Source organism: Solanum stenotomum, chromosome 10 (assembly GCF_019186545.1).
Source record: "Solanum stenotomum isolate F172 chromosome 10, ASM1918654v1, whole genome shotgun sequence".
Classification (NCBI taxonomy): Eukaryota; Viridiplantae; Streptophyta; class Magnoliopsida; order Solanales; family Solanaceae; genus Solanum; species Solanum stenotomum.
The window spans coordinates 43,272,855-43,298,061 of NC_064291.1; the positions used below are offsets into that span (position 1 = coordinate 43,272,855).

General features: G+C 34.4%; 2 protein-coding genes across 4 annotated transcripts; one reads left to right on the forward strand and one right to left on the reverse strand.

Moving 5' to 3' along the window:
- Window positions 1–628: 628 nt before the first annotated feature.
- On the forward strand, window positions 629–6,598 carry LOC125842370 (protein ALTERED PHOSPHATE STARVATION RESPONSE 1). The gene is made up of 2 exons (XM_049521649.1): window positions 629–873; window positions 5,606–6,598. The coding sequence occupies exons 1-2, from the start codon at window positions 788–790 to the stop codon at window positions 6,414–6,416; spliced, it is 897 nt and encodes a 298-aa protein (XP_049377606.1). The 5' UTR covers window positions 629–787; the 3' UTR covers window positions 6,417–6,598.
- Window positions 6,599–7,856: 1,258 nt separating this feature from the next.
- LOC125842270 (two-on-two hemoglobin-3) lies at window positions 7,857–24,606 on the reverse strand. Of its 3 annotated transcripts, none has more exons than XM_049521541.1 (4): window positions 24,407–24,606; window positions 9,299–9,429; window positions 8,338–8,482; window positions 7,857–8,254 (listed from the first exon to the last, which is right to left on the reverse strand). In XM_049521541.1, the coding sequence occupies exons 1-4, from the start codon at window positions 24,541–24,543 to the stop codon at window positions 8,167–8,169; spliced, it is 501 nt and encodes a 166-aa protein (XP_049377498.1). In that variant the 5' UTR covers window positions 24,544–24,606; the 3' UTR covers window positions 7,857–8,166. The 3 variants fall into 3 exon arrangements, with proteins under 3 accessions (XP_049377498.1, XP_049377497.1, XP_049377496.1); XM_049521540.1 differs by lacking the exon at window positions 24,407–24,606 and adding an exon at window positions 10,088–10,299; XM_049521539.1 differs by lacking the exons at window positions 7,857–8,254; window positions 8,338–8,482; window positions 9,299–9,429 and adding exons at window positions 17,439–17,726; window positions 17,819–17,963; window positions 22,658–22,788 and having other exon boundaries at window positions 24,407–24,603.
- Window positions 24,607–25,207: the final 601 nt, after the last annotated feature.

Consider the following 25,207-nt stretch of genomic DNA (forward strand, 5'->3'; position numbering starts at 1 on the left):
GATCCTCTGTTGCATATCAGATCCTACTCGTGCTAACCTTGGAGTATAGCCCCTATTATTCCCTCACCCTTTGGGTAATTTCAGACATCAATGCGCGTCAACTTCGACATACTTTTCCATTAAGGGAACTTCTTAAATAGAAATTGAAAGAGAATTACTAGAAAGCATGTAGCAAATGAAACGTGTGAATTAGATCCCGCTCGGAGTATATCTGGTAGAAAATTCAACCCTGCTATCTCCATCTAGTTAAAGATGCTGGAAGAGGAGGTGGCTGGTGCATTCACCCAGTCTCTTTAAGTTGTGGCAAACTCAAAAAACTTGATATCTATGCAGTTTTATACATTAATCATTTGTACTTCGCGACTGCCCCCTAATTTTCCAAATCCTAGTTTGTCTAAATGTCTGTTTAAAACACCATTATCATTGTGTCATTGTCTAAGCTACTCTGGCATGCCTAGTTGCATTCTGCAACTCCAATTCCATTCTGTTCTCTCTGTAGCTTATCCTTCCTTTTGAATTGAAGTTGCTATACAGCTTTTTGGTGTCTGTCTGTCTAGTGTCATGTCATTGACCTTCATTAATGGCATATTGTTCCTATTGTCCAAAAAGCTGATGGTTTATGAAAGTGTTATTTTGTTGATTTCAATAGGCTGGTGAGCTTATAAAACATGAATATCAGAGGAAAGTTGCCTTGCTAAACAAGCTGAAGAAACGGAATGCTACCTTGGAATCACTGGAGAAGACAAAGGCTGCTGTTAGCCATTTGCATACGCGATATATAGTTGACATGCAGTCATTGGATTCGACTGTTAGTGAAGTAAACGACATTCGTGACAAGCAGCTTTACCCTAAGCTGGCTGCTCTTGTTCAAGGGTAAGTTCTCATGTTCCTAACCGTTCCTCATAATGAAGATTACATTTTAATGTATGTGTTCCTAGTGGCCATTCTTTCTGGTCCACTAGGGACATTCTCATGTGTAATCTTCCAACTACCATCGTATCTAAATTTTCTTTACCACAAATTATTGCATCTAGAAGCTGTTGCTACTATACCTGATTTAAAGGTCAGTCTTCTATGTTTTAAGTCTTTGGAAACTGCTGTTGTTTAACAGACGTTGTGTAATATTGGGGTTGATCTTTTTCAGCATGCCAGTATTTATCCTATGTTATGATGGGAAAGGCAAATATTCTTATGTTAAAATGAAAGAAAGGCATGGAGCTAGGTGCGGATTTATATCCTGTGTGCTTACTCATCTCTTTTGGGGAGTGTCTTAGAGGTGTAAAACATCTAATTTAGAATTGTCTTTTAAGTGAAACACCTGGATGGTCACCAACCATTTGAAAAGCTTTCTTTTAAGTGAAACCTTACACTTGAGTGATAATTTAAAAGTGCTTTTCCTACATTTTGATGCTTGTCGTCCTATTTTATCACAATATTGGTTAATGGTTCTGATATATATTTTTTGTTGATAGAGTAAGGTATTTCATTCACAAAAGAGCATCAAGAAGATGCATAGTTACATCTTACAATGAAAGAAAAATTGACAAAAGAAAACCGATATAAAGAAAAGGTAGTTCCTTTACAGTTAGTCAATCTAAGATAAGGGAACAATAAACTCCATAAATTGTTCGGTGCTAGATACATTAGCACCTCTGCTTAATAATGGTTTTGATATTATTAAGCAGCAGTTTGCTCTGTTAGTCTTCCTCAGAGGAACAATGGTCTTACAAACTAAGCTCCTATGACAAATTCTTATGACTAGATTTACTTGTTGTTGAGAATATAATTAAATAATAAAAAGTGTGCTCTCTCAAACAGCTTAAGCTTTTAGATGAGATGGTCACACACTTCAACATGGTATCAGAGCAGGCAGAGGTCCTGAGATCAAATCTCACCGCCACCCATATTAAAAAGAATTTCCATGTGCTTGGCTCATGAAAAAAAATGAGATCGAATCTCACCGCCACCCATATTAAAAAGAATTTCCACGTGCTTGGCTCATGAAAAAAAAAATCAGGCTTGCACGTGAGGGGGTGTGTTGAGAATATAATTAAATAATAAAAAGTGTGATCTCGCTAACAGCTTAAGCTTTTAGATGAGATTGTCACACACTTCAACAATTGTAATTTTTTTTTTATAAATTCTTACGAGTCGATGGTATGCAACAACTACTACTACTATGCCTTAATCACAAAATTAGTGAGATATTCAAAGTAAAACTTACAAAATTAGTCTTTTGAAGATCGAAGAAACTCCTGGCAGTAAGAATTCTCACTGTCCAAATTGTATATTATGATAACTCTACCCATCAAAATTTGACTAAACATTTGTCAGACAGTCCTCAAGTATTTCTGGCTTTAAAATGACATCCGTGTTACCAGAACACCTCACACTAGTTTCTCCCGACCGTTTGATCCTGAAAAAGAAGCAAGCATGTGATTTAATTAAGGAGTGAAGGACACTTCAACTTCAAAACATATAAGAAAGAAAAAAAGAGGCCAAGTCATTGAACTGCCCGCATCTCTTATTCTTATTTCTTGGTCAACACCAATGGTCTCGAACCTTGATGTTCCTCTCCTCTTCTGCTTGTTTGACTTGATAGTGGCATTCAAATGCGAGTTAAAATGTGTATACCTTCTAATATCAATTCAAGAATGGCGGGGGTGGTCTAGTGGTAAGAGCTTAGCACGTGATATATGAATTATAGGCGCATGCCATGGATTTTTGAGGCCTTCTGCAGATAAAAACACTGTAATTTAGGCAGATAACAATAACAACTATGCCTCAATCCCAAATAAGTTGAGGTCCGCTGTATGATTTCTGAGTGACCTTGTTACTCTGTCTAAATGAACTCATCTCAGGCCAATATGATGCAAAACAAAAATAATAGCACCCAAGGGTGTGGCCTAGTGGTCAATGAAGTGGGTAGAGAACTATGAGTTCAAATCCAAGGTACATGTGCTTGGAACCGAGGTCTTTCTCGGGTGGACCACAAGTGGAGTTGTAATTGACTTTAGACGTTATGGAGCACGATTTTATGTAGGCATTGTAAGATATAAACACAAATGATTGATGATTTCGCTAATTGAATGGAATAGAAATTAGAAGTAATCTTGAAGTTTCCTGCCACAAGCAATAAGTTGTATATCTATCTATCTGGACCTGTTTGACATGGAACATTTGGAAATATCTTCTTTTCTGCTGTTTGTGATTGGTCCACCAATTCATTTATGAATCTCTGAAAGTTCATTATTGAAGAACAACAGTTCAATTTGTGCATTACTGTAGAACCAGTATTAGTATGTGAGAGTCCTTGATCTGCCTCATATTAGTAAAATTGATTCATTTGGTTTTGCTTTATGCATAATTCTCCCCTAGCGTTCAGCCTAGTAAATAAGATTCTTTTTAAAGCTTATGATTCCTTCTTTCTTTTTCTTTCTTTTAGCTTAAAACCCGTGTAAATGCATTGTTATGCATATTTTCAGAAGTTTGGCAATCAAGTAGCATAGGTTTAGGTATTTACTTTTTGATATTTTAGCAGGCGGTCTTCTCCTTTTGTCCTCAATGATGAGTAATCTACATTAGCATACATATCCTTTCTAGGGCATCTGTGATGCTGTCTACTGATTTTATGAAACAAACGGATTTCCTATCATCTGTGTGTTCCAAATTTTGGGTGGGTTGGTATGAAGGAAAATGTTTTCCAAATCAACTTATTTTTCTCAAATTTAAGGAAAATGACTTTCATAAAAAAAGTAAGGAAAACATTTTCCAAAATCATTTTCAATCTCACACCTCAACTTTCCATCCTAACTTAAGTCTCGGGTATCGTTTCTCAATACTAATCCTAGATTCGACTCGTGATTCTCAATTCGAGACACGACTCTCGAACTCGATTTGAGACCCAACTCCTTAGTTTCAAATTTATATGGGGTCAAATCTTGAGTTAGGATTAAAGGTCGTATTCCAATTCAAGTATCGGGGTTGGGATGGGGTTTTGAGTTGGGTATCGGGGTCGGATCTCGGGGAAGATACCGGTACAACGAATGTTGGGGTTGAGAGTTGGTGTCGATTCTCGGGTCAAGGTTGGGGTCAAGTCTCATGTCAAGGTCAGAGTCGGGGTCGAGTCTCGGGTCGGGTGTCATAGTCAGGGTCAGGTCTCGAGTCGGGGTCGGGTCTCCACTCGTGTGTCGATGTCGGGGGTTGGGGTTGGGTGTCACAGATAGGGTCAAGTCTCAGGTCAAGGTTGAGGTCGGGGTCAAGGTCAGGTCTCAGGTTGGGGTCAGGTGTTGATATCAGGTGTCAGATTGAGGTTGGGGTTGGATCTCGGGTTGAGTGTCAGGGTTTGGGTCGGGTGTCAAGTCAAAAGTTGGATCCTGAATCAGATGTTGGGTTGGGAGTTGGGGTCGGGTCGGGGTCAACTCTTGGATTGTGTGTCGAGGTCGGATTTTGATTCAAAAGTTTGATCTTGAGTCGGATGTAGGGATCGAGAGTCTGAGTCTGGTCTTAAGTCAAGGTCAAGTTCGGGTGTCGGGATCATATTCCAGTGCGAATATCGGGTCTCGGGATGGGAGTCGGGATTAGGTCTCCATTTGGGTCATGGTCAAGTCATGTCCCAGTTCAAATGTCATGTCCGGTGTCGGGAGTAAGGGTCAGGTGTTGGATCGGTTGTCAGGGTCGGGTGCAGGATCGGTAATGAGGGTTGGTTTTCAGTTCTGAAACTATTTTCCTAAAATGTATTTTCTACTCTCTAGCCAAAAAATAAAAGATATTTTCAAAAAAGTGTTTTTCATTCCTAAGTTTGCTCGGACTCTTCATGTTTGGTGCCGCACCCGTGTCGACATGACATGGTTGTGAGTGTGGGTTTTGTGTCCAATTTGCTCAACGTATTTTGGGTACTTTGACCAAAATCGATGGGAAAGTTTGGACAATTTTAATGATTCCTATAATCAATACAAAAGCTAAGGTGAAATTGAAGAAAATGAAATACCTTTTATATAGAAATTTCTATGTCACTCCTTTTCCTTTAATCTCCTTCCATGATTCTCCTCAAGTTCTCCACATGATATCTCATAATATAGGTTTTATAGCTCTATTTTTAGATATTTTAATTATTTTTAGGCGAATCCCCGCACCCGTATCCATACATGGATCCATATCCCCGAATCTTAAAAACTAGATCATGAATGATTCGACCTCTAGATCTGCACCCGTATCGAACACCTGCACCTGAGTCCGAGCAACTTAGTTTCATTCTCTAATCATTATATATTTTCCACTCATCAACCAAATATGAAAAAATAAGTTATAAACCAACTTATTTTCCAAGAAAAACATTTTCCTTCCTACCAAACACACCCTAGACACAAGCACAAGAAGTACCAATTTGTTTAAATTAGTAGTTTCTTGGTGCTCTATATATATCCATGTATCTTTTTGTATATATGTTTCCTGAAGGGTCACTTGGTTTTAAATGTTATTTCTTCTTCTGTGTAGCTGCTTTGCTGGGACTATGGATTTGTATAAATCCTGCCTAGTAGTACATAATATTTGGTAATGATATAAAGGGTCACGCCAAGTATCAGCTTTTGCTTTTGCTTTGCAGGATGGTTAGCATGTGGGAATTCATGTTTAGTCATCACAAGAACCAGCTGCAGTTGGCTACTGATCTCAAAGCCATTGAAATCTCCGGGTTCCCCTTGGAAACAAGCAAACACCATCATGAACGTACGATCCAGCTTGGTAATGTTATCAAGGAATGGCATGATCATTTTGACAACCTTGTGAAAAATCAAAAGCTATACATCCAAACACTCCACAGCTGGTTGAAGCTAAATCTCATACCCATTGAAAGCAGCCTAAAAGAAAAGATCTCGTCGCCTCCTCGAGCACAGAGTCCCCCAATTCAAGCCCTTCTCCACTCCTGGCAGGAACTTCTTGAGAAGCTGCCTGATGAGCTTGCCAGAAGTGCCATTGCTTCCTTTGAAGCAGTGATAAGGACCATCATTATTCATCAGGAGGAAGAGATGAAGCTGAAGGATAAGTGTGAGGAAACTAAGAAAGAGTACATACGCAAAAGGCAAGCATTTGAAGATTGGTACCAAAAGTATATGCAACGTAGAACTCCACCCGATATGACAGATACCGATAGAGCTACAGAGTCCAACCCAAAAGATCCTGTTGTGGAAAAGCAGTTGCTTGTGGACACACTGAAGAAGAGGTTGGATGAGGAGACAGAAGCTCACCAGAGGCTATGTATTCAAGTTAGGGAGAAGTCATTAGGGAGTCTCAAGATCCGGTTGCCTGAACTATTCCGAGTCATGTCGGAGTATTCTTATGCATGTCTGGAGGCTTATGGTCGATTAAGATTGATCGTACAGTCACAGCACTCAAATGGGAGTTCACAAGGGTCTTAGGCTCTCCTTTCTTTGCCCCTTTTTGATGTTGTTGTGATATTTTGTAGTAACTAGTAAATGTGAAATGTAAGTTATTCCTGGATAATGTTTTAAGTATTGCTGATGTTTTGCCATGTATTGTATGAAAAGCGGCATCTTGATTTGTTTATCGACCTCATGAACAGCAGCAAATATTTGATTGTTACTGATGTTTCTTGGAGTCTCAACATATGGAATAGTCCCATTTGAGCACTTGCAATCTTTTTGTGCATAATATTTGAAATGTAGTCATTTTGAGTTTAAGTTGTATGGAGAGTCAGTACAAAATTCTTACATAGTCAAGTCATCTTTACCTATTGAAGCAGGCAAAGTGACTTATTTTTAAGTTTTAATGATGTTTACTTATAAAATTATGTTTTGAACATTACAAATTTTACATTTAAAAGGAAAACTTGTAGATATTTTTCCTGATGGTGTATATAAGATGATATATACTTTAAACTAATTTGAGATTGGTCGAATGGAAGGGGGCTGGTGTATGTATACATACATTACAAATGCGTGTTCACTTCAGTTATGCGGGTCCCACCTTGCAAAACTCGTATCTGTTCCCGAACCAGCAGTCATATTTACGAATCTCTCGGATTAGTCGAGTTCTAATATAGATATGTGTACATTTGAATTAGTCAAGTTCTAATACGTGTACATTCGGATTAGCCGAGTTCTAATACGATATTTATCATACTTGATATGATGTGCGCGAATCCAAATTAGTCGGGCTTCAATATAGATTTCAGTCATATTTTATGAATCTCTTTTTGTACAGTGTGCGAATCCGAGGGGCTTCAATGCGGATATCAAAGAGGAATACTAATGTAAACTTTCACCTAAAAGTTCTCCAACGGCTTCATTAAAGATAATTACATAATAGTACTGGACTGGAGGAGTTATATCATGTAAAACCATTATTAAAGTTAATTGATGTAACTATAACAACAAATCAGAGTGGCGCAGCGGAAGCGTGGTGGGCCCATAACCCACCACAGGTCCCAGGATCGAAACCTGGCTCTGATATTTAGAGTGGTTCCATTTCCGTTTCTTTTGATGACACAATTTTGCAAAAATTGGAAATTCAGATCAAAGACGATTTTAAAACTAATTATGTGATTTGTATTTGTATTTGTATTATTTATCTAGATACATGTAAAAGATCGATGATATTAAGATATTGACTTTGTCAATTTATCAAGTATATCTGATAAATGTGTAGAAAAGTTTAACGAAAAAATGTATTTATCGAAAAACAATTAAATCTTAATTGTGTTAAACTTAAACAAATGACCATTTTCCATAATGAGATTAAATTTCTTAGATACATACAAGTGAATTTTGTGAGCTCAGAAGAAAAGTTTTGTTCAAACTTACTTCTTAAGTAGCTACCAAATCTTGTATAACTTGTACAAAAATTAATATATGAATAAGTTAGCCTCTTTACCAAAGACCCCCTCCAATAGTGTATTTGTTTTCACATTAAACAATTTAAATGGATGCAAGCCATTACTATAAGGTGTTCCAATGACTTGAAATTTTCACAAAAATTGCAGACTGAAGTAATTCCCCAAAGGATTTTATAATCTAATCATTATTACATATCATGTACTCACAAGGAGCGATAACATAAACAGTCAGGATTCATATAGTCAATCCCAACTGATTTGCGATTGAGGCATAATTCTTATATCAATATAGTCAACTAAACTCATCAACTTGCTTAGTGGTGGTGGCTGCAATTCTTACATCCTGTTCCTTTGTTTTGATTCTTCAACTCAACTCCAGCTACCAAAAAGAATGCAGTGTGCCTGAAAATCAAACAAAATGTAACGTTACAAAGGCGAATCAACTATGTGCATATATAGTTCAGATGACATTAGCTTATATATACCTAAAAAAGTTGATCATTTTAGTTTTGGAATCTTCATCAATATCTGCTGCACTGTCTAATGCTTGTTGCATATGGTGTAACCATCTCTCTGCAGCCTTATGAGTTACAGGAAACGTGCGGTGGCGTCCAATCAATGCTGTATGGCCTGCACAAAGTTCAAATAAACACTACAAATGAAAGTTTCTCAAGCTATCTTGCTGACAGTTTCTTTCTCTGTTGCACAACTAATTAAAAAGCTAACTAATTTTCTTTCTTGAAATGTTCCAGACACAATAAAAGGGATCAGAACTTAGGTATCGTTTCGTTGTTGGTTAGAATTATACAGGTATTAGTTATGTAAAGATTAGTTATGCAAGATTTAGTAAAATAATACATATAGATTCCCTAATAACTTATACATGTAACAGTTATGCGGGATTGTAAACTGATAACAACATGTCGTACTTGATGTGCTGAATTTTATACATAACAACTAAAATGCTACCAAATGTGGAACTAATTTAATACATGAATATAATTCACTTCCTAACCAACAACAAAACGACCCCTTAGTGTTGTTCAACAGACAGTGTGGTGCTAATAACACTAGTTCTGTTCAACATAAACCTTGAAGATACTATAAAATGGGAACCATTTGGAGAAAATGCTTCATTTCCTTTGCAAATAATCTACTAAACTTGAAGGATACCATAGCCCCAGGGGCCAGGGCTTTGGTCCAGTGATAAGAGCACAACATATGATGTGTGGATTAATTACGTGTCACCGGTTCAGATTCAGCCATCGACAAAAACCAGATATTTAACTGAATAAGGATAGAAGGGAGAGTCCATTTTCGAATCATACAGTACTAACCCTCAAAGATTTCTCGATTATAAAAGGATAAGTTTACAATTGACACTGATATATATAACCTAGAACTTGAGAAGTGTACAAACAAGGTCTTAAGAGAACTCTTCATTACCTTTCCTCTGTGAGTACAAATTAGGCCCTCCCATTCTTTGCACAAAGAACTCATACTGATTCCTAATGGCTTCTTCTTTATTTGAATTCGAGAAAATTGATCGAAACCACTCTTCCTCATCATCATACACCCTAATTTCAATTCCAAAAACAAGAGTCAAATTTCTACCCTCATCAAGGATAACAAAAAATAGATAGTAATATAATGTAGCAAATAAATTAACTCTGTTCTTTTAGAAATATAATAACTTAAAAGTCCACTCTTTCGAGCGTGGGTCTATAAAAAACAAGCTCTCTATGTCCACAAAAGTTAGAAGTAGTAAGATACGCATGCAACTAATTAATCTCTCTAGATTCCATTTGTGAGATACCTTCTTTTTTTTTTGGTTTCCCTCTCGGTGTTCAGTATTCACACTGGAGCCCGACTAAATCCGAATTTGCACTAGGAAACCATACATTTGGGGGTAATGCGCTTCCTTACTAAGATGACTACATATAAGGAGACTCAAACCCGAGATTACTCTGGTCAAGTATGAAGCAATACTTACCGCTCCACTCTAACCTAATTCGTTGATGAAATAGCACAGAAATTAATATAATTAAAGAATCAAATATCTTGAACACATATAAACCTCCCTTTCCCGTCCCAAAATAAACCAATAAAACAGAAAGTTCAATTCAACAAAAGCCTCAAACTTTAATGAGTTTTCTTGAATACCAATTTGAAGAAATTTTACACACATCAAAAAACAACTACTGTAATATATTTGGGGTGGGTTTGGGGATGGACCTGTTGTAGAAATTGGTAGATAGATTGATGAAAGTTTGAAGACCAAGTTTTTCAAAGAGATTAATCTCATCAATGGCAACTGCATCCTTTGGATCAACTCCACTCCATTCTGATGCCTTTTGCTCTAAAGATACCATTTTTCTTCTATGTTGATATGGCAGTATGCTAGTGCTCCAATTTTTTCTTGGATATTAAAATTTGGAGAGTGACATTTCAGCAGTGGATAATTTATCCACATAGTAATATTTTTTACTCTAAATTTGGCGTGAATTATTAGTTTCATGTTTGAACTATTGATAGTTACCTTAAAAAAAACCCTTTACTTAGCTAACTAAACTTAAGTACACCCTTAAATTCTAGCAAAATTTAGGATATTTTCATCACCTCTCTCGATTTTTTATTAAGTGTCATGTGCTTTTACAAGAGTGTGAGACTATTTGCTATGTCATGTTGCATATATCGAAGTGTATTTAAGTTTAGTTAGTCAAGTAGAGGGTTGTACAAATGTCAATAGTTCGGAGATAAAACTAATAATTTGCATCAAGTTCAAGAGTATCTTCAATACTTCTCTCAAAAATAAAGTTTGAGTAAAAATACTATTTTAAAACTTATTTATAGTAAAAAATTGAGATAAGTGTTAAATACATACCTAAACTATCTTTTTTTAGTTTTATACTCAAATTATTGAGAGAGTGAGTTTCATATCTAAACTCACTTATTAGTTTGAGAAACACACCTTAGTGGTGTGTAATGCACTCTCTCCTTTATTTGAAAAAACATTGACACATGACATTCCACATGAATAAAATATTGGGGAACTTTCACATATAGCCACTCAAAAATAGTCCAATTACTCTCCATAACTATAGTTTGATTATTACAATTTGTAGCTATATGTTATAGGGAGGAGAGAGGCGAGCGAGACTGGGAGAGAGAGGGGGCAAAGAGTGGGAGAAATGTGAATTGTATATGTATATAGGTTAGATAATTGTATATTATACATATGTATTTGTATATAAGGCAAGCGAGATTGGGAGAGGGAGGAGAGAGGCGAGCGAGAGAGGTGAATTGTATATGTATATAGGTTAGCTAATTGTATATTATACATATGCATTTGTATATATGACAAGCGAGATTGGGAGAGGGAGGAGAGAGGCGAGCGAGAGAGGGCAGAGAGTGGGAGAGAGGTGAATTGTATATGTATATAAGTTAGATAATTGCATATTATACATATGCATTTGTATATATGGCAAGCGAGATTGGGAGAGGGAGGAGAGAGGCGAGAGAGAGAGGGCAGAGAATGAGAGAGGGAGGAGAGAGGCGAGCGAGAGAGGGCAGAGAGTGGGAGAGAGGTGAATTGTATATGTATATAGGTTAGATAATTGTATATTATACATATCTATTAGTCTATTCTGGCGAATTATACATATACAAACGTGACTAATTATACAAACTCGAAGTCAGCCCGCGTAATTAATGTATAATGTTAGTCGTGAGTGGTAATTATAGCAAACTATAGCTATGATGAGTAATTAAGTAGTATAAGTTTGCTTAACCGCGTAATTTTCCCTAAAATATTCCACCTTGACAAAAATTAAATAATAAATTATTAATATTAATTAAAATTAAAGATTAAAGTATTACTATCCCCAAATTTTATTTTATTTTAAAATAAAATTTAAATTATTTTTCTTACCCCACTTCACCACNCCCCCACAAAAAAAAAAACCACACACCCATTCCTCCAAAAAAAATGATATTATTTTATTTTAAAAAAATAAAAATTCTACCCCATCCTATTTAACCCTTCGCTCATAATTTATTTATTTATTTATACATTTTTCTCGTTTTGTGTTAGATATGTACATATATTTGTAGGAATTTTTTTCGTATCGAATATAACATAAATAAAAAATTTATTTTAAAAAAAGTCTTGCAACGGCAAGTAAAACATATTTTCGATATGCATATATCTAACACAAAACAAGAAAAAAATTGGAAGAGGAGGGTTAGAGAAAGGAGATTTAAACCAAAAAGGGGAAGGGTGGGGGTACGGTGAGAGGAAGTGATGGAGTGGAGTAAGAAAAATATTTTACATTTTATTTTATAAAAAAATATTTTTTTGGGATAATAATTTTTTAATTTTTAATTTTAACTAATACTTAATTTATTTAATTTTTATCAAGATGAAATGTTTTGTCTATGTGAAGTATGATGTTACAATCTTTTTAAGTAAAACAGAGAGTGTATTACACACACTATGATGAGAGTGATATAAAAGAGAGAGGTGTGTTTTTCAAACTTATGAATGATAGTTTAGGTATGAAACTCACACTCTAAATTGTTTAAGTATGAAACTAAAAAAAGAAGTATAATTTAGGTGTATTTTTGACACTTACCTCTAAAAATGTTTTTAAAAAAACTAAAAGTTTTAGTAAAACTAGTAAAGGAAAAATCAATTTTCTTTTTTATAGTACGTTCAGGCAGTGATGATAGTGCTGGGGTAGTGTGCATGTGATGTGTACATGGGTGTGGACCCTGAAAATGCAACAATATGCTATCTATTAATTTTCTACTCTAATACGTATCTAGAGTTATGTCTTTGATAACCTAAAATTGAATCATATCATGTTTTATCACCTTTCCTCAATATTTCTTCTTTGACCATCTCTATCCCTCCTTTTACCCCGTATAACTAACCTCTCGCATCTCCTCACTTATTCATCCGAGCATATCTCCTCTTTACATGAATGTTTAGTAAATACACATTTGTTAATACTAAACATCTGATAAGAAAAAGGGTTTGTTAAGTTGTTAAAACGAAAGAATTGAAGTATTATATTACTGGCCAATTGAAAAAATAGTAGTTGTTTGATTAATTTATTATAATTGGAGTTGATGGTATGACATGTGAAGGAATAGAAAGAAGATAATATAAGTTGTTGTTGAGTTATTTTCTCATTTGTTTGAGGACAAATCAGGGGCGGAGCTATAGCTATCCATGACATGACATAATGGAGAGTCCGGAGTCACAAGGGTTAAAAAAATGTCAAAAATTCTAAAATGGCACATCAAATTTTTTTAAAACCAAAAGGGCAAAATCGCTCCTGACGAAGCGATTTCCCACTGACACAATAACGAAAAATCGCTACCCTAGCAGCGATTTTGTCTAAAATCTTTTTTTCTTTTTTTTTATTAAAAATCGTTGCTTTTAAGTCAGAATTTTTTTTTCCTTACACATCGCTACAGGGGCAGTGTTTTTCATGCCTATTGTTAATTATTAATAATATAAAAATGATAAACAAGACGGAAAATATACTCAATAAAATTGTTGAAGCATGAGGAAAATTGAATTATGTATCATAAAATAATAACCAAAATCGCTGCTATTAAAGAATAAAAGATTTTTTTTTTGAGAAAATCGCTGCGATTTTTATTTTTTTTAATGTACAACAACTTTTGTTAGAAGAAAATCGCTCCTAGCGGAGCGATTTTGCTCTTTTGGTTAAATTTTTTTTGATGTGCCATTTTAGTTTTTTGAAAGAAAAAAATTGCCCTTTTGGCTCCGGACTCACCTAATGGACACCCTTCATTAGAAAATTACATTATATATATTTTAAATTCTGTATTTAAAAATATATATATTTAAAAGTGGGCACTCTTAATAAAAGCTATGTCTTTAGCATAGTGGTAATAAGTGTCAATTTGAATGGAGAAGTTTTGATTCAAACCTCAAATAATACAATTTTTATTTTATTTTATTTTAATAGACCCTTGATAAAATTTCTGACCCCATCACTAAAACAATCAGCTAAAGATGTGGTGTCGCGGGTATCTTTTCTTTTTTGGTATCTACCTTTTGGCTAGACTTATATTCCTTATCTTAATGATGTTGTAGTTTGGCTTTGGAACTTTATATTTCAACTATTTTTGAGTTGATTCATGAAAACAATGCAACTCCCATAATTATTATTTTTTGACTATTTTCAAGATAAAGCTAAACTTACTAAAAAAAATATTTTTGAGAATAATACAAAATAAACTTTTTTTTTTGAGGAAAAAAAAGTATTCATCTTAAAAACTAAGAAATTTTGAGACCGAAACTCACTTCAATGTTAAATCATGACAATAAGTGCTACTAATCATGACATAACTTATTTTATAGCATCCTTTAAATCTTGCTTCATCAAAGTTAAAATTAGTTTTTTTGAATATTTTTGTAGCGAAATATTGTTGTAGATTATATATAATATAACATAACATGAATATTCGATTTCCAAGAAAAAACTTAATTGTTATGGTTTAATGTAATTATAGAAAATGATTGTTATAGTATTGAGGTCTCACTGTACATAGCTTAAATGTAACTCCTTAAAGAAAGAAAAAAAACAAGTGAGTCTCGTGTGAGAAAAGTTACCATTATTGAAGTTTTAAGTATCGAATTACTATCCACATACTAAACATATGATATTTGAATTATTTTTTCTCTAGCCAATTTGGATTAGAATGATGTGTATATATAATAAAATGACAAAGCTAACGACTCTTTTTAAGGTAAAGAAATAGAATGACCCAACAAATGGTTTATGGCAGAAAGTTTGTTTCAATGGAAATAATATCAAATACTATCTGCTTTATCATTAAAATATAGTGCAGTGAATGAGATTTTTTCTCTTTTAACTAAAGATTTTGAGTTCGAATTCTAAGTATGAAATTCTTTTTGATAGAAAACACTTCTCATGAATAAAACGACTCTACATAGCGCGAATCTAAATTAATTAAATTTAAATATAATATCAGACACCAAATAAAAAAATACTATCCACTTTATTAACCAAAAATACATAGTCACATGAAACCCTTATCTTCATCAATATCCTACTTTTGTGATACAAACTAAAATATAAAATCAAAGGTCACTTTTTCCTTATGATTCTTTTTGTCTAAGATACAAGGCTCATGTGGTAATCATTTTCCTAGTTATATAAAATTATTATTATTATCATAAAAAGACATCTTACCTAACAAATAGTTTGAAAATACCTCGGTGGACTACCAATAAGACTAATATTTGTACATCTTATTCATAGGATATGATGGAAACTGAAATTATTTTAAAATTTATTTTTTTAAGTATTTTTTTATAAAATAAAAGTGAAGTCATTTATTATCCTTTTTTTTCTTCAAATTTACATACTGTTTTAGTTAGTGGAGTATTAATTAAATGAAACATTGAGCGAGAAATAATTTTATTATTAAAGTTGTTAAATTTCTTTCTTAAGAGATGTATAACAATCTTAAAACGTAGGCGGACATAGCTTGTTCACTACAAGAAACAAAGGTTTTTCCCATTAAATATCAATGAGAATTTATGTTATAGGACGTGATTTAATTTTTTCATTCATTTCTCACCAAATCAGTTAACTGAACAATACATGAAGGAAACAACTTCCTACTGAAATTGTGGGAAACTTCTTAGTTCTTCCATATGAAACAATTTTTTTTCATATTGATTCAGTCAAATAATATGTGGAGATAATCACTGAACATTTTTTTAAGTAGGAATTTCAGTGCGAAAATAATTAGTTTTTAGTAGTGGTTTAAATATGTATATAAATATAAAATATTTTGTGTAAACATGAAAAATAATATATATCACTTACTATTATTATAACAATTTATTCATTTGTTTTAGTTGTTCAAATATTCACATCACTTGCAAAAAACTTATATATGGCCACTGCCTTAAAACACAAAAAATATTGCCGGGAGAGAGTTGCTGTAAAAGTGAAAAGCAATGTCACTCTTTTTCTTTTTTCCAACATTACTTTTACTTTTGATTTTTTGCTTTTACATTTCAGTATATAATATCCTCTTTTTCATTTTATTTAAAAATAATAATAAATAAAGTACATATTTTCTCACAATATCCATATTAATTAGCGTATAGTTTTATTAGATTTGGAAAATGATTTAGAAATGAACAACTAATGTTAAGGGCAAAACCAATTTTATTTTTTTAATATACTGAAGTGAACAAGTTAAAGTTTTTTTTAATCACAGTAGACAACTAAACGTGAATGGAATGAGTTATAATTTATATTCATTTATTTATTTCTTTTAATTAACCATCGACATAGTTGGATGAATTATATACACCACTAGAATTTTAGGTAATATCGCAAAAAAAAAAATTGGATGTTAGTTATGTACCCTTTTTGAATGGTATTTAGTTATATTGTTTAGAATTTTAGGTAATATTGTTTTTGTTAATTATCTTTAAAGAATGTTTCCACACCACTAGTTTATAATTTGCTTAATTATATCTAATCAAAAGGCAAAGAAGGGAACATCCCATGAGAGTACTCTCCAACTATAAAAGGCCAAGAAATTTTTGAATGGTAGGCAAATATATATATTCTCAACTACAATTGAAGATTATTGGAGAAAGAGAAAAAAAATGCAAATAATTGGGAAAGTGAATTGGAACAAAACAAGAAGCAAAAGTGTAAGGCTTGGGAAAAACTACATGCAAAGAGAATCATCATCATGTGATCATGCTTCTTCTTCTTGTTCATTATCATCATCATCACCAAGGTGGCTAGCTTTTTGGAGGAGAATAAAAATGCACAAGAAGAGAAGTTTCAATAATAATAATAGTTTTTCTTGTGTATATGATGAAGAAACATATATGAAGAATTTTGATGAAGGGGGAGAAGTTGGAAGAGTAGAACCTGATAATCTTTATAGGTCTTTTTCAGCTAGATATGCTAGATCTTCGCGCACGAAGGAGTTTATTGGGTTATAATATGAGGAAGAGTCGAAATAGAATCAACTTGAATTCAGGAGTTGGGACTGCACCTATTCAAAGGCTTAGTGAAACACGGGATTTCTTATCTCATGTCTTTCTTTAGTGAAAATTTGGTCTATTTAATAGTATTATTAGGTATGTTGATTAATGTGATTGGATATTAAATACCCCTTTTAAGTTTTTGTGGTTGTAAATAAAGAGTTAATTTATTTATTTTTGCTTGGTTTAATTCAATTGATCTTTGTTGTTTAAATTTGGCTTCTCATATACAACCAAGATTTCAGTTCAGTAAACTCAACCATCCCTTCCCCAGGAGAAAGAGAAAAAATCAAGACTTGAAATGTCAACTTGGAGATAGCAATTTTTTACAAATTTATTTTGCTATATGAGATTTATATTTTTGGATTAAGAAAGTTGGTGATTTGGTGATAAAGGACCAACCACGGAAGCCCGATGAACAACGACCATAACTATAACTGTCCTAAGATAACGAAATTCATCATGGAGTAAGTTCCGACTCTCTCTCGTGACTACGTGAAATACACACATGATAATGTCTTCCTGCTACATTAATGTTTATGAGCTTTCACTGTGGGGTAATAATAATAATAACCAAAGGTAGGACTCAATAATTGAGAAGGTACATTCTCAAATTTGATTGATGAGATAATCATAAGTCAACAATCACAGTACATCATTGTTATTTCTATGATCAATCATTTTGTAAAAGCTTATTCTGCAGCTGGCTTATTGGCAGCATGCTTACATGCAACGCTCTGGTTTTGATTCTTTAACTCATCTCCAGCTACCAGAAAGAATGCAGTGTGCCTGAAAAGCAAATCAAAAAAAATGTACGCAATTCTTTCAGACTGCACAAGTGCATTTACTTGAGGTAAGTTCAAATAAGATTTAGCTTGTACCTGAAAAAGTTCTTCATTTTAATTTTGGAGTCTTCGTCAATGTCTGTACCGCTGTCTAGTGCTTGTTGCATATGTTGTAGCCATCTATCAGCAGCCTTATGAGTGACTGGAAATGGACGATGACGTCCAATTAATGCTGGATGACCTGCATAAAGTCCAAGTAAGAAAGTCCTTACAGATTTTCAAACTACAAAAAGCATCAAGTAAGAGAAATGAGACCACTTCAGATATAATGTAGAGGAGAAACTTGAAATTCTACATCCAACTAACTTGTCCACCAATCATTCAAAGAAAGTATTAGAACCATTGATGTTGACATCACATTTCCAGATCATTTCATGGCATGGCAGGAAGAAAACTTGGGTTGGAGTTTCGATTACAGGGGTATGGTTTTCCTGAGCCTTTTACTCAGTTAGTGATGAGGTGTGTGACATCCACCAAGTTCACTATCAAAGTAAATGGTGAGGGTCATGGTTACTTTCAAGGGAGAAGAGGACTAAGGCAAGGAGATCCTATGTCACCACTTTTATTTGTGCTAGTAATGGAATATCTTACTAGACTCTTTGGGAAGATGAGTGAGGTACCTGATTTCAAATTTCATCCTATGTGCAAGTCTAGCAAGCATACTCATCTCATCTTTGCAGATGATTTAATGGTGTTCTGTAAAGGTAATATGAATTCTATAAAAAGAATCATGGAAGCTTTAAAGCATTTCAGTGAAGTAACTGGACTTGTGGCCAACATGGACAAGTCTAGTATCTTTCTAGCTGGTATGGAGGATAGCACCAAGCAATTGATTTTGAAAGGAACAGGATTTGTTCTGGGTTCTCTGTCCATAAGATACCTAGGACTACCTCTGTCATCAAAGAATTGGAGTAAAGTGGAATGTCATCGGTGGAGAAAATAACTTGTAGGATAAAAAGTGGTTATGCAAGGCAACTCTCTTATGCTGGAAGAGTACAGATTATCAATGCAGTTCTATTTTCCATATATAATTTTTGGGGAGCTGTGTTCATTCTACCACAAAGTGTATTGGATGATATTGATAAACAATGCAGAATGTTCTTATGGGGAAGCTCAGAGGGACACAGAAAGATATCACTTGTGGCTTGGGATAATGTTTGTAAACCAAAGAAATATGGAGGGTTGAATGTAAAAAGATGTAAGTTGTGGAACTTAGCATCAGTGGGGAAATTATTGTGGCAAATAGCTAATAAGAAGGATGTGCTGTGGGTGAAATGGGTAAATGAAATCTATATGAAAGCAGATGAAGATATTTGGAGTCATGAACCATCACAAGACAGCAGTTGGTACTGGAGAAGACTGAATGACCTTAAAGATATGATGTCAACTTGGTATGATAGAGGTGTGTATAGGTTGACTAGTAATGGGCAATATTCAGTATCTAGTAGTTATAACGCTCTACTGGGGAACATGAATGTAATGAGGGAAGCAGACCCGATTTGGAATTGCATGATGTTACCAAGACAGAGAATGATTAGTTGGTTGGCATATCAAAACAAGTTGTTGACTAAAGAAAGGCTACAAAGGATGCATATCCAGGTAGAGAACACAGTGTGCTGCTTATGTGATGACGGAGTGGATGAGACTGATCAACATCTGTTTGCTGAATGCAAATGGATTAATGAAGCAAGGACTGCGTTAGCAACATGGATGGGAATTGACATTCCACAAAAGGTTTTTAAACAAAGTTTACAATGGATCAAAGGAAGACACTGGAGGCAATTCAAAAAAGAAGTGATGGCTGCAATTTGTGGAGCATTAGTATATTATAATTGGCAGGCTAGGAATTGGAAAGTATACAGGCAAACAATTGTAAATAATGGAGGTATAGTGACACAGATTCAAAGAGAACTGAAAGAAAGAGTGAGTATGTTTAGTTGTGCAAGAAAAGCAAGCAAATGTCCATGCTTGATAGATAGAATTTGTAACTAGAATAGGCTGTTGGTTTTGTTCTTTTTCCGAGGTCTAGGTTCTTCTTGCACTCTTCCTAGAAGGTAGCAGGAAGACTAGATGCTCTTAGTTTGTATTCCTTGTTGGTGTTATGGTAATATTTCACATTTTATTACCAAAAAAAAAAAACCATATCAAACACTGAGCAGTTGGACGTTGATTTGCTGATGGCCTTCCTAACGGTCCTCACCATAGGAGTTCCAACTCATCCCCAAGAAGCTTATTTTTATCAATATTTTTAAGTACTGCTCTTTCTTTCTTTGTTTTTCTTTTCTGGATTCACAATTGGTCGAAAGCATTTGTTAAGCAGAGTGGGGAAAGTTTTCTGGTTTTGGCAGATACCGAAGAAAAACGGAATAATCTAGTACACAAATAGCACAAACTGCTGACCAAAACCTTCAAGCAATTAACAAGCCTATCACAGTGGCAAAGGAGGTTTCATTAGACACAAGATCAATCATTACTGATCTAGCAAAAGTCTTCAAAGCCACCATCGTGGAGATAAAAATGCAGTGTAGTAATGGCTGATTGGAGAAATAGTTGATTTGCAATAGATATGTGTTAATTCATAACTTGGTTGATTGGGTAATAGCTATTTCTTTTTATGATCTAAGACAAGAACAAGAAAACTAGTAGGGATGAGGATGGATCCAAACAAATCTAGTTACTATCTTCTAGCTGAGAAAGATGATAGGGACATGAGTGCTCCTGGTTAGTAAATAGTACCTAAAAGAGGGACAAACTAGTAGAGTGTAAATATGATTCGATGACCGGACCTAATTATTTCTGCACTTGAACATGTAGGAAAACACTTTTGGAGTTTTAAGAGCAAAGGTCAATTAAAATTCTTATTTTAGTGAAGGGCACAGAAGAAAATATGAAAATATATGTCTAATGTTAGAGAAAATAACTTTATCACTAACTATGGAGAAAGAACTGTTAAAAGAAACTGCAATTAAGTAAATGCATGAAGTGAACAACATCAATCAAGTTTCAAAACCATTATAATTTGTTGTTTGGATGCAAAGATGAAAATGTGAAGTTTTAATGTTTTCTTATTTCCTGTCTGACTCACTAAAAATTTCATCTATAACATATTAGAAAAGAACAAGTAATATATAGCTTCTCAAACTATTTTTACTATTTACTTTCATCCTCTTCAAAACAGCACAGGAGGGCCAACTCAGCTAAGCTTCATGTCTTAGTGTTTTGGTGCCTTCCCTGAAAGGCTCTCTAAGCAAAGGCAAAGGCCCACTTGAGATCTACTTAAGCCCAATCCTCCTAAGATATTTCCCTTATTAATCCAACATACAAGTTCTCATCTGTTCCTTTCTTTTCTACGAAAAAATCAAAATAAAAGAAGATGGATATTTTATCTTCCAAAACACTGCCTAACCTTCCCAATAGCGAAAATGGCCTTGGAAAAAAATAAGAGAAATAACTAGCATAAAAAACTACCTTTTATGTTGGCATAATAGGTAAACAAACACTTAAACTTGGCCTCAGCTGACAAGTACACACTTAAACTTTGAGAGTGCACATCTAGACACTTCAACTTGATCTCAATTGGCAACTAAACACTCCAAACTCGTCCCAACTGTGTCTTGTGGATACCCGACGCTGACGTGGCTCATAAATTTTGAAGTTGTCTCGATGAACAGTTTGTAAGTAGGAGTTGGAGTGTTCCAACTGACACAGTGAAGACAAAGCAAGTTGAGGTGTCTAGATGTGCATACTCAAAGTTGAAGCATTTATTTGCCAACTGAGGCAAAGTTTGAGTGTTTGTTTATGTATCAAGCCTTTTATGTTTAATGACTTGATCAATAAATCAAGAAGTGGACACTTATTAACAGACTGAGAATCTCCAGTCATGTCATCCGTAAACAGGAGTTTTCATGGTATAATTACAGAACTCTTAAGCTGTTCCGTTTTCTGAAAGAAGGAGTCATTACAATATGTTTCCACACTGATACTTATTTGAACTTTCCTATCCTATAATTCTTTTCCTTCCCTTTAGTAATACTTTGCTGTTGAGAAATCACAAGTAACATAAACGCACCAAGATGGCATGAGAATAGTCATCAAAATAGTGTTTTAAGGTCAAAGACTCCAGAAAAGTGATCAGCATTAATAAATCCTAAACATCCGTAGTACACCAAAAATTTAGGAAACAGGACAAAGGCACTCTAAACTCTCCAAATGGGATTTTATAAAGCAAGCTTGCTGACAGTTTCTTTCTCCACTACTAAACTAATTAAAATGCCAACAAATTTTCATTCTCGAAAGGTTGTGGCATCCAGTAATACAAAGAATCCTTCTTATTTCATTTGCAATTTTGGTGTAAAGAGAGAATGCTATGTCGTATTGCTAGTTGGCCAAGTTTATAAGAGGATGGTGAAGGACTCAGTTCAAATCACTCCCACAGCTTTGTTACTATTCCTTTTCACATGGACTTGGTGTTTATTCAGATTGATTAATCAAGAAAATGTTGTGGACACTCAAAAGTCAGAAAAACTTAGCCTACAAAGGTGGTACGTTACCAACGTCACATGCTCTGGACAAATAAACCTTGAAGAATATTATAAAAAGGGAACCATTTTGATTAAAAAAAAAATTATTTCGGTCACAAATAATCTTTATTGCAGATATCAAAGAAGTTAACTTTATGCTTTCCAATCTCAATAAAAAAATTTGAAGGTTCAGTTTAAAGTTTATGAGACAAAATAGATTAAATCTCAAGAATTGAGATCGCCATAAAATAGCATCACAATAGACGGATATATCAGGTAACTACCTTTGGCAAATTGAAATTGGGGATGTAGAAGACTGGGTATAAAATAAAATATCAAGGTAACACTTGCTTACCTTTTCTCTCTGAGTACAAAGGAGGCCCTCCCATTCTCTGTACAAAGAATTCATATTGATTCCTAATGGCATCTTCTTTACTTGAATTAGAGAAAATTGACCGAAACCACTCTTCCTCATCATCATACACCCTAATTTCAATTTCAGAAACAAGAGTCAAATATCTTCCCTAAAGAAAGGTAAACCATTACAACAACAACATACCCAGTGAAATCTCTCAAAGTGGGGTCTGTGGAGGATAGAGTGTATGCAAACCTTACCCCTACCTCACGGAGGGTAGAGTGAATGCAGACCTTATCCCTACCTCGTGGATGTAGAGAGGTTATTTTCGAAAGACCCTCAGCTCAAGTAAAGCAAATCAAAGTAATGATGGAAAAGAAAAATGGCAGTAAAGAAAACATGACAACTAATAGTACATGCAAGGAACAGTGACAACAACATAGTGGGATCACCTAACCATAGTAAACAATAGATGATAACATATACCAAAAGCCAGAAACTACATATATAAGGCTAATATCACGATAGACACGATGCTCTAGACTACCATCAAGCCCTATCCCGTCGAAAAGTAAGACAATGCTCGACTATCTACTAACCTTCTATCATAATTCGCAACCTGTGTACCTCCTATCATAGAGGAGAAAAGTGCACAACTCTATCAATCAACCTCCATTTCAAATAAGTAATATGAAGACAACTTTGCCAACTTATCCACAGTAAGTTTAAGCCATCAATTGATTCCTTGACAACAAAGATTCGAGAGATCTTGCCCACCCTCCTACCCCAAAAAACCAACCACACACACTCAAAAAAAGGGCACAATAACCTTATTTTTGAACCACCCAAAGGAGCACTTCGAACAAGTATTAGTGAAATATAAAGTCTAATCTCAGTTTTCTAAAACAAAAACAAGATATCTTCCCTCATGAGGGTAAGCCATCTGAGGAGAAAAAGTAGGCAAATCCAACTATTACAATAATCACCAACTTCATTCCAAACAAGTAAACTAAATAAAAAATTCAGAATTTCAGAATCCAGCTTATATTATTCACAGTAACTTCTATCACTAATCGGTTTCCTTAGCGTCTAAGGATATACTAACACAACAAAAGATTCAACAAATCAAGGATCCCTGTAACACCTCTTTTGCAAATGTAACAGGACAATTACAGTTCAGTGCTTCTACAAAGTAATTATAATAACTAGTCAATGCACTAGTAGAGAAAAAAGATTAGATTGGTCATTGTACTAGTAGCTCCTACGACCCTCCCACTTCGGTACCATCAGCTGAGCTGCCCTGTCAACCCTTAGCGGCACTTGCTTCCTAGCTAGAACTCACACAGCTCAAACATCATAAATGAGAACTAAGCATAGTCTTGACTCCCTAGCGCACAGAGCAAGAGTAATCTACTTTACTCGAGAAGAAGAAATTGTTGAGTGAGCAATCAAACATACAGAACTTCCTTACCAATCAGTAAAAAGGAAATAAAAGAAAAGAGAACCAAATTGTCAATATAATCAATGAATCATAAATCCTTACTAATCCCACCCACCACACACAAAAGCAACAAGACACATGAACCTCATTTACCTTCAGATTGACACACAAACAGAAAGCCCAACCCAAAATACAAAGAGTAATTCAATTCAACCAAAAACAAGTTTTGTTAAATACCCATTTAAGGAAACTGAAAACCCATCAGTAAAAAACATTTCTTTTTTAACATAATCATTAGAAGGATGAACCTGTTATAGAAATTGGTAGAGAGATTGATGAAAGTCTGAAGACCAAGTTTTTCAAAGAGATTGGTTTCATCAATGGCGAATGCATCATTCGGGTCAACCCCACTCCATTCCGACGCCTTCTGCTGCAAAGATTGCATTTTTTTCTTGCTTCACTCTTTGTTGGCAATGGCTGCTAAGTGCTGAGAGAGTTGAAGAAGGTGAAGAGCGCCTTTATATACGAGCTTATGGCGGTCGCGTGGATGACACGCCTTTTCGTCTGAAAGTGGGCCTTTGTGGGGCCATATTAAATAGTGACATGGCAAATTGAAGAAACGTGAATGGATGGTTCTCCATTTTTTTAATTTTTTTTTTTTTGGGGAGGAATCTGATTCCAGTTTTACTAAATTCATTTAGATACGCAAAAAGATTTATTTTTTTTACCAGAAATAATCTTCAGGAAAAAAAAAGATACTATATGGAATATAATATTTGAATAAGCTAAAAAAAAATGACAAGTTTGTGAAATGACATTCATTTTCAAGTGAATGTTTTAGGCAGAATGACCTCGATTGGCCTTGTACTTGATTCAGGTTATTAATTAATTTTTTCTACTCACCACTTTGATAATTAATCACTTAAATTCAATAAAACACATTTTTTTATTCCAGAAATGTGATATGGAGGCATCTTAAATTAAAAACTCTTATCTGTTTTTGATTCCCATAGTTTTTTACTTTCTGGGTGTAGACATTATGAAGTAACAATGTCAGTCCTGAAAATATACTCTGTGGACACAAATTAGGTGAAAGGTGGATAAATTAG

Excerpts from the sequence above, each read along its gene's own strand:
- LOC125842270 (XM_049521539.1), bottom strand. The coding sequence starts at position 24,543 with ATGCAATCTTTGCAGCAGAAGGCGTCGGAATGGAGTGGGGTTGACCCG. Across the intron at positions 22,789-24,406 it reads TCTACCAATTTCTATAACAG|GGTGTATGATGATGAGGAAG; the intron begins GTTCATCCTTCT and ends AATTGAAATTAG. Across the intron at positions 17,964-22,657 it reads TTTGTACTCAGAGAGAAAAG|GTCATCCAGCATTAATTGGA; the intron begins GTAAGCAAGTGT and ends GACTTTATGCAG.
- LOC125842370 (XM_049521649.1), top strand. The coding sequence starts at position 788 with ATGCAGTCATTGGATTCGACTGTTAGTGAAGTAAACGACATTCGTGAC. Across the intron at positions 874-5,605 it reads CTGGCTGCTCTTGTTCAAGG|GATGGTTAGCATGTGGGAAT; the intron begins GTAAGTTCTCAT and ends TTTGCTTTGCAG.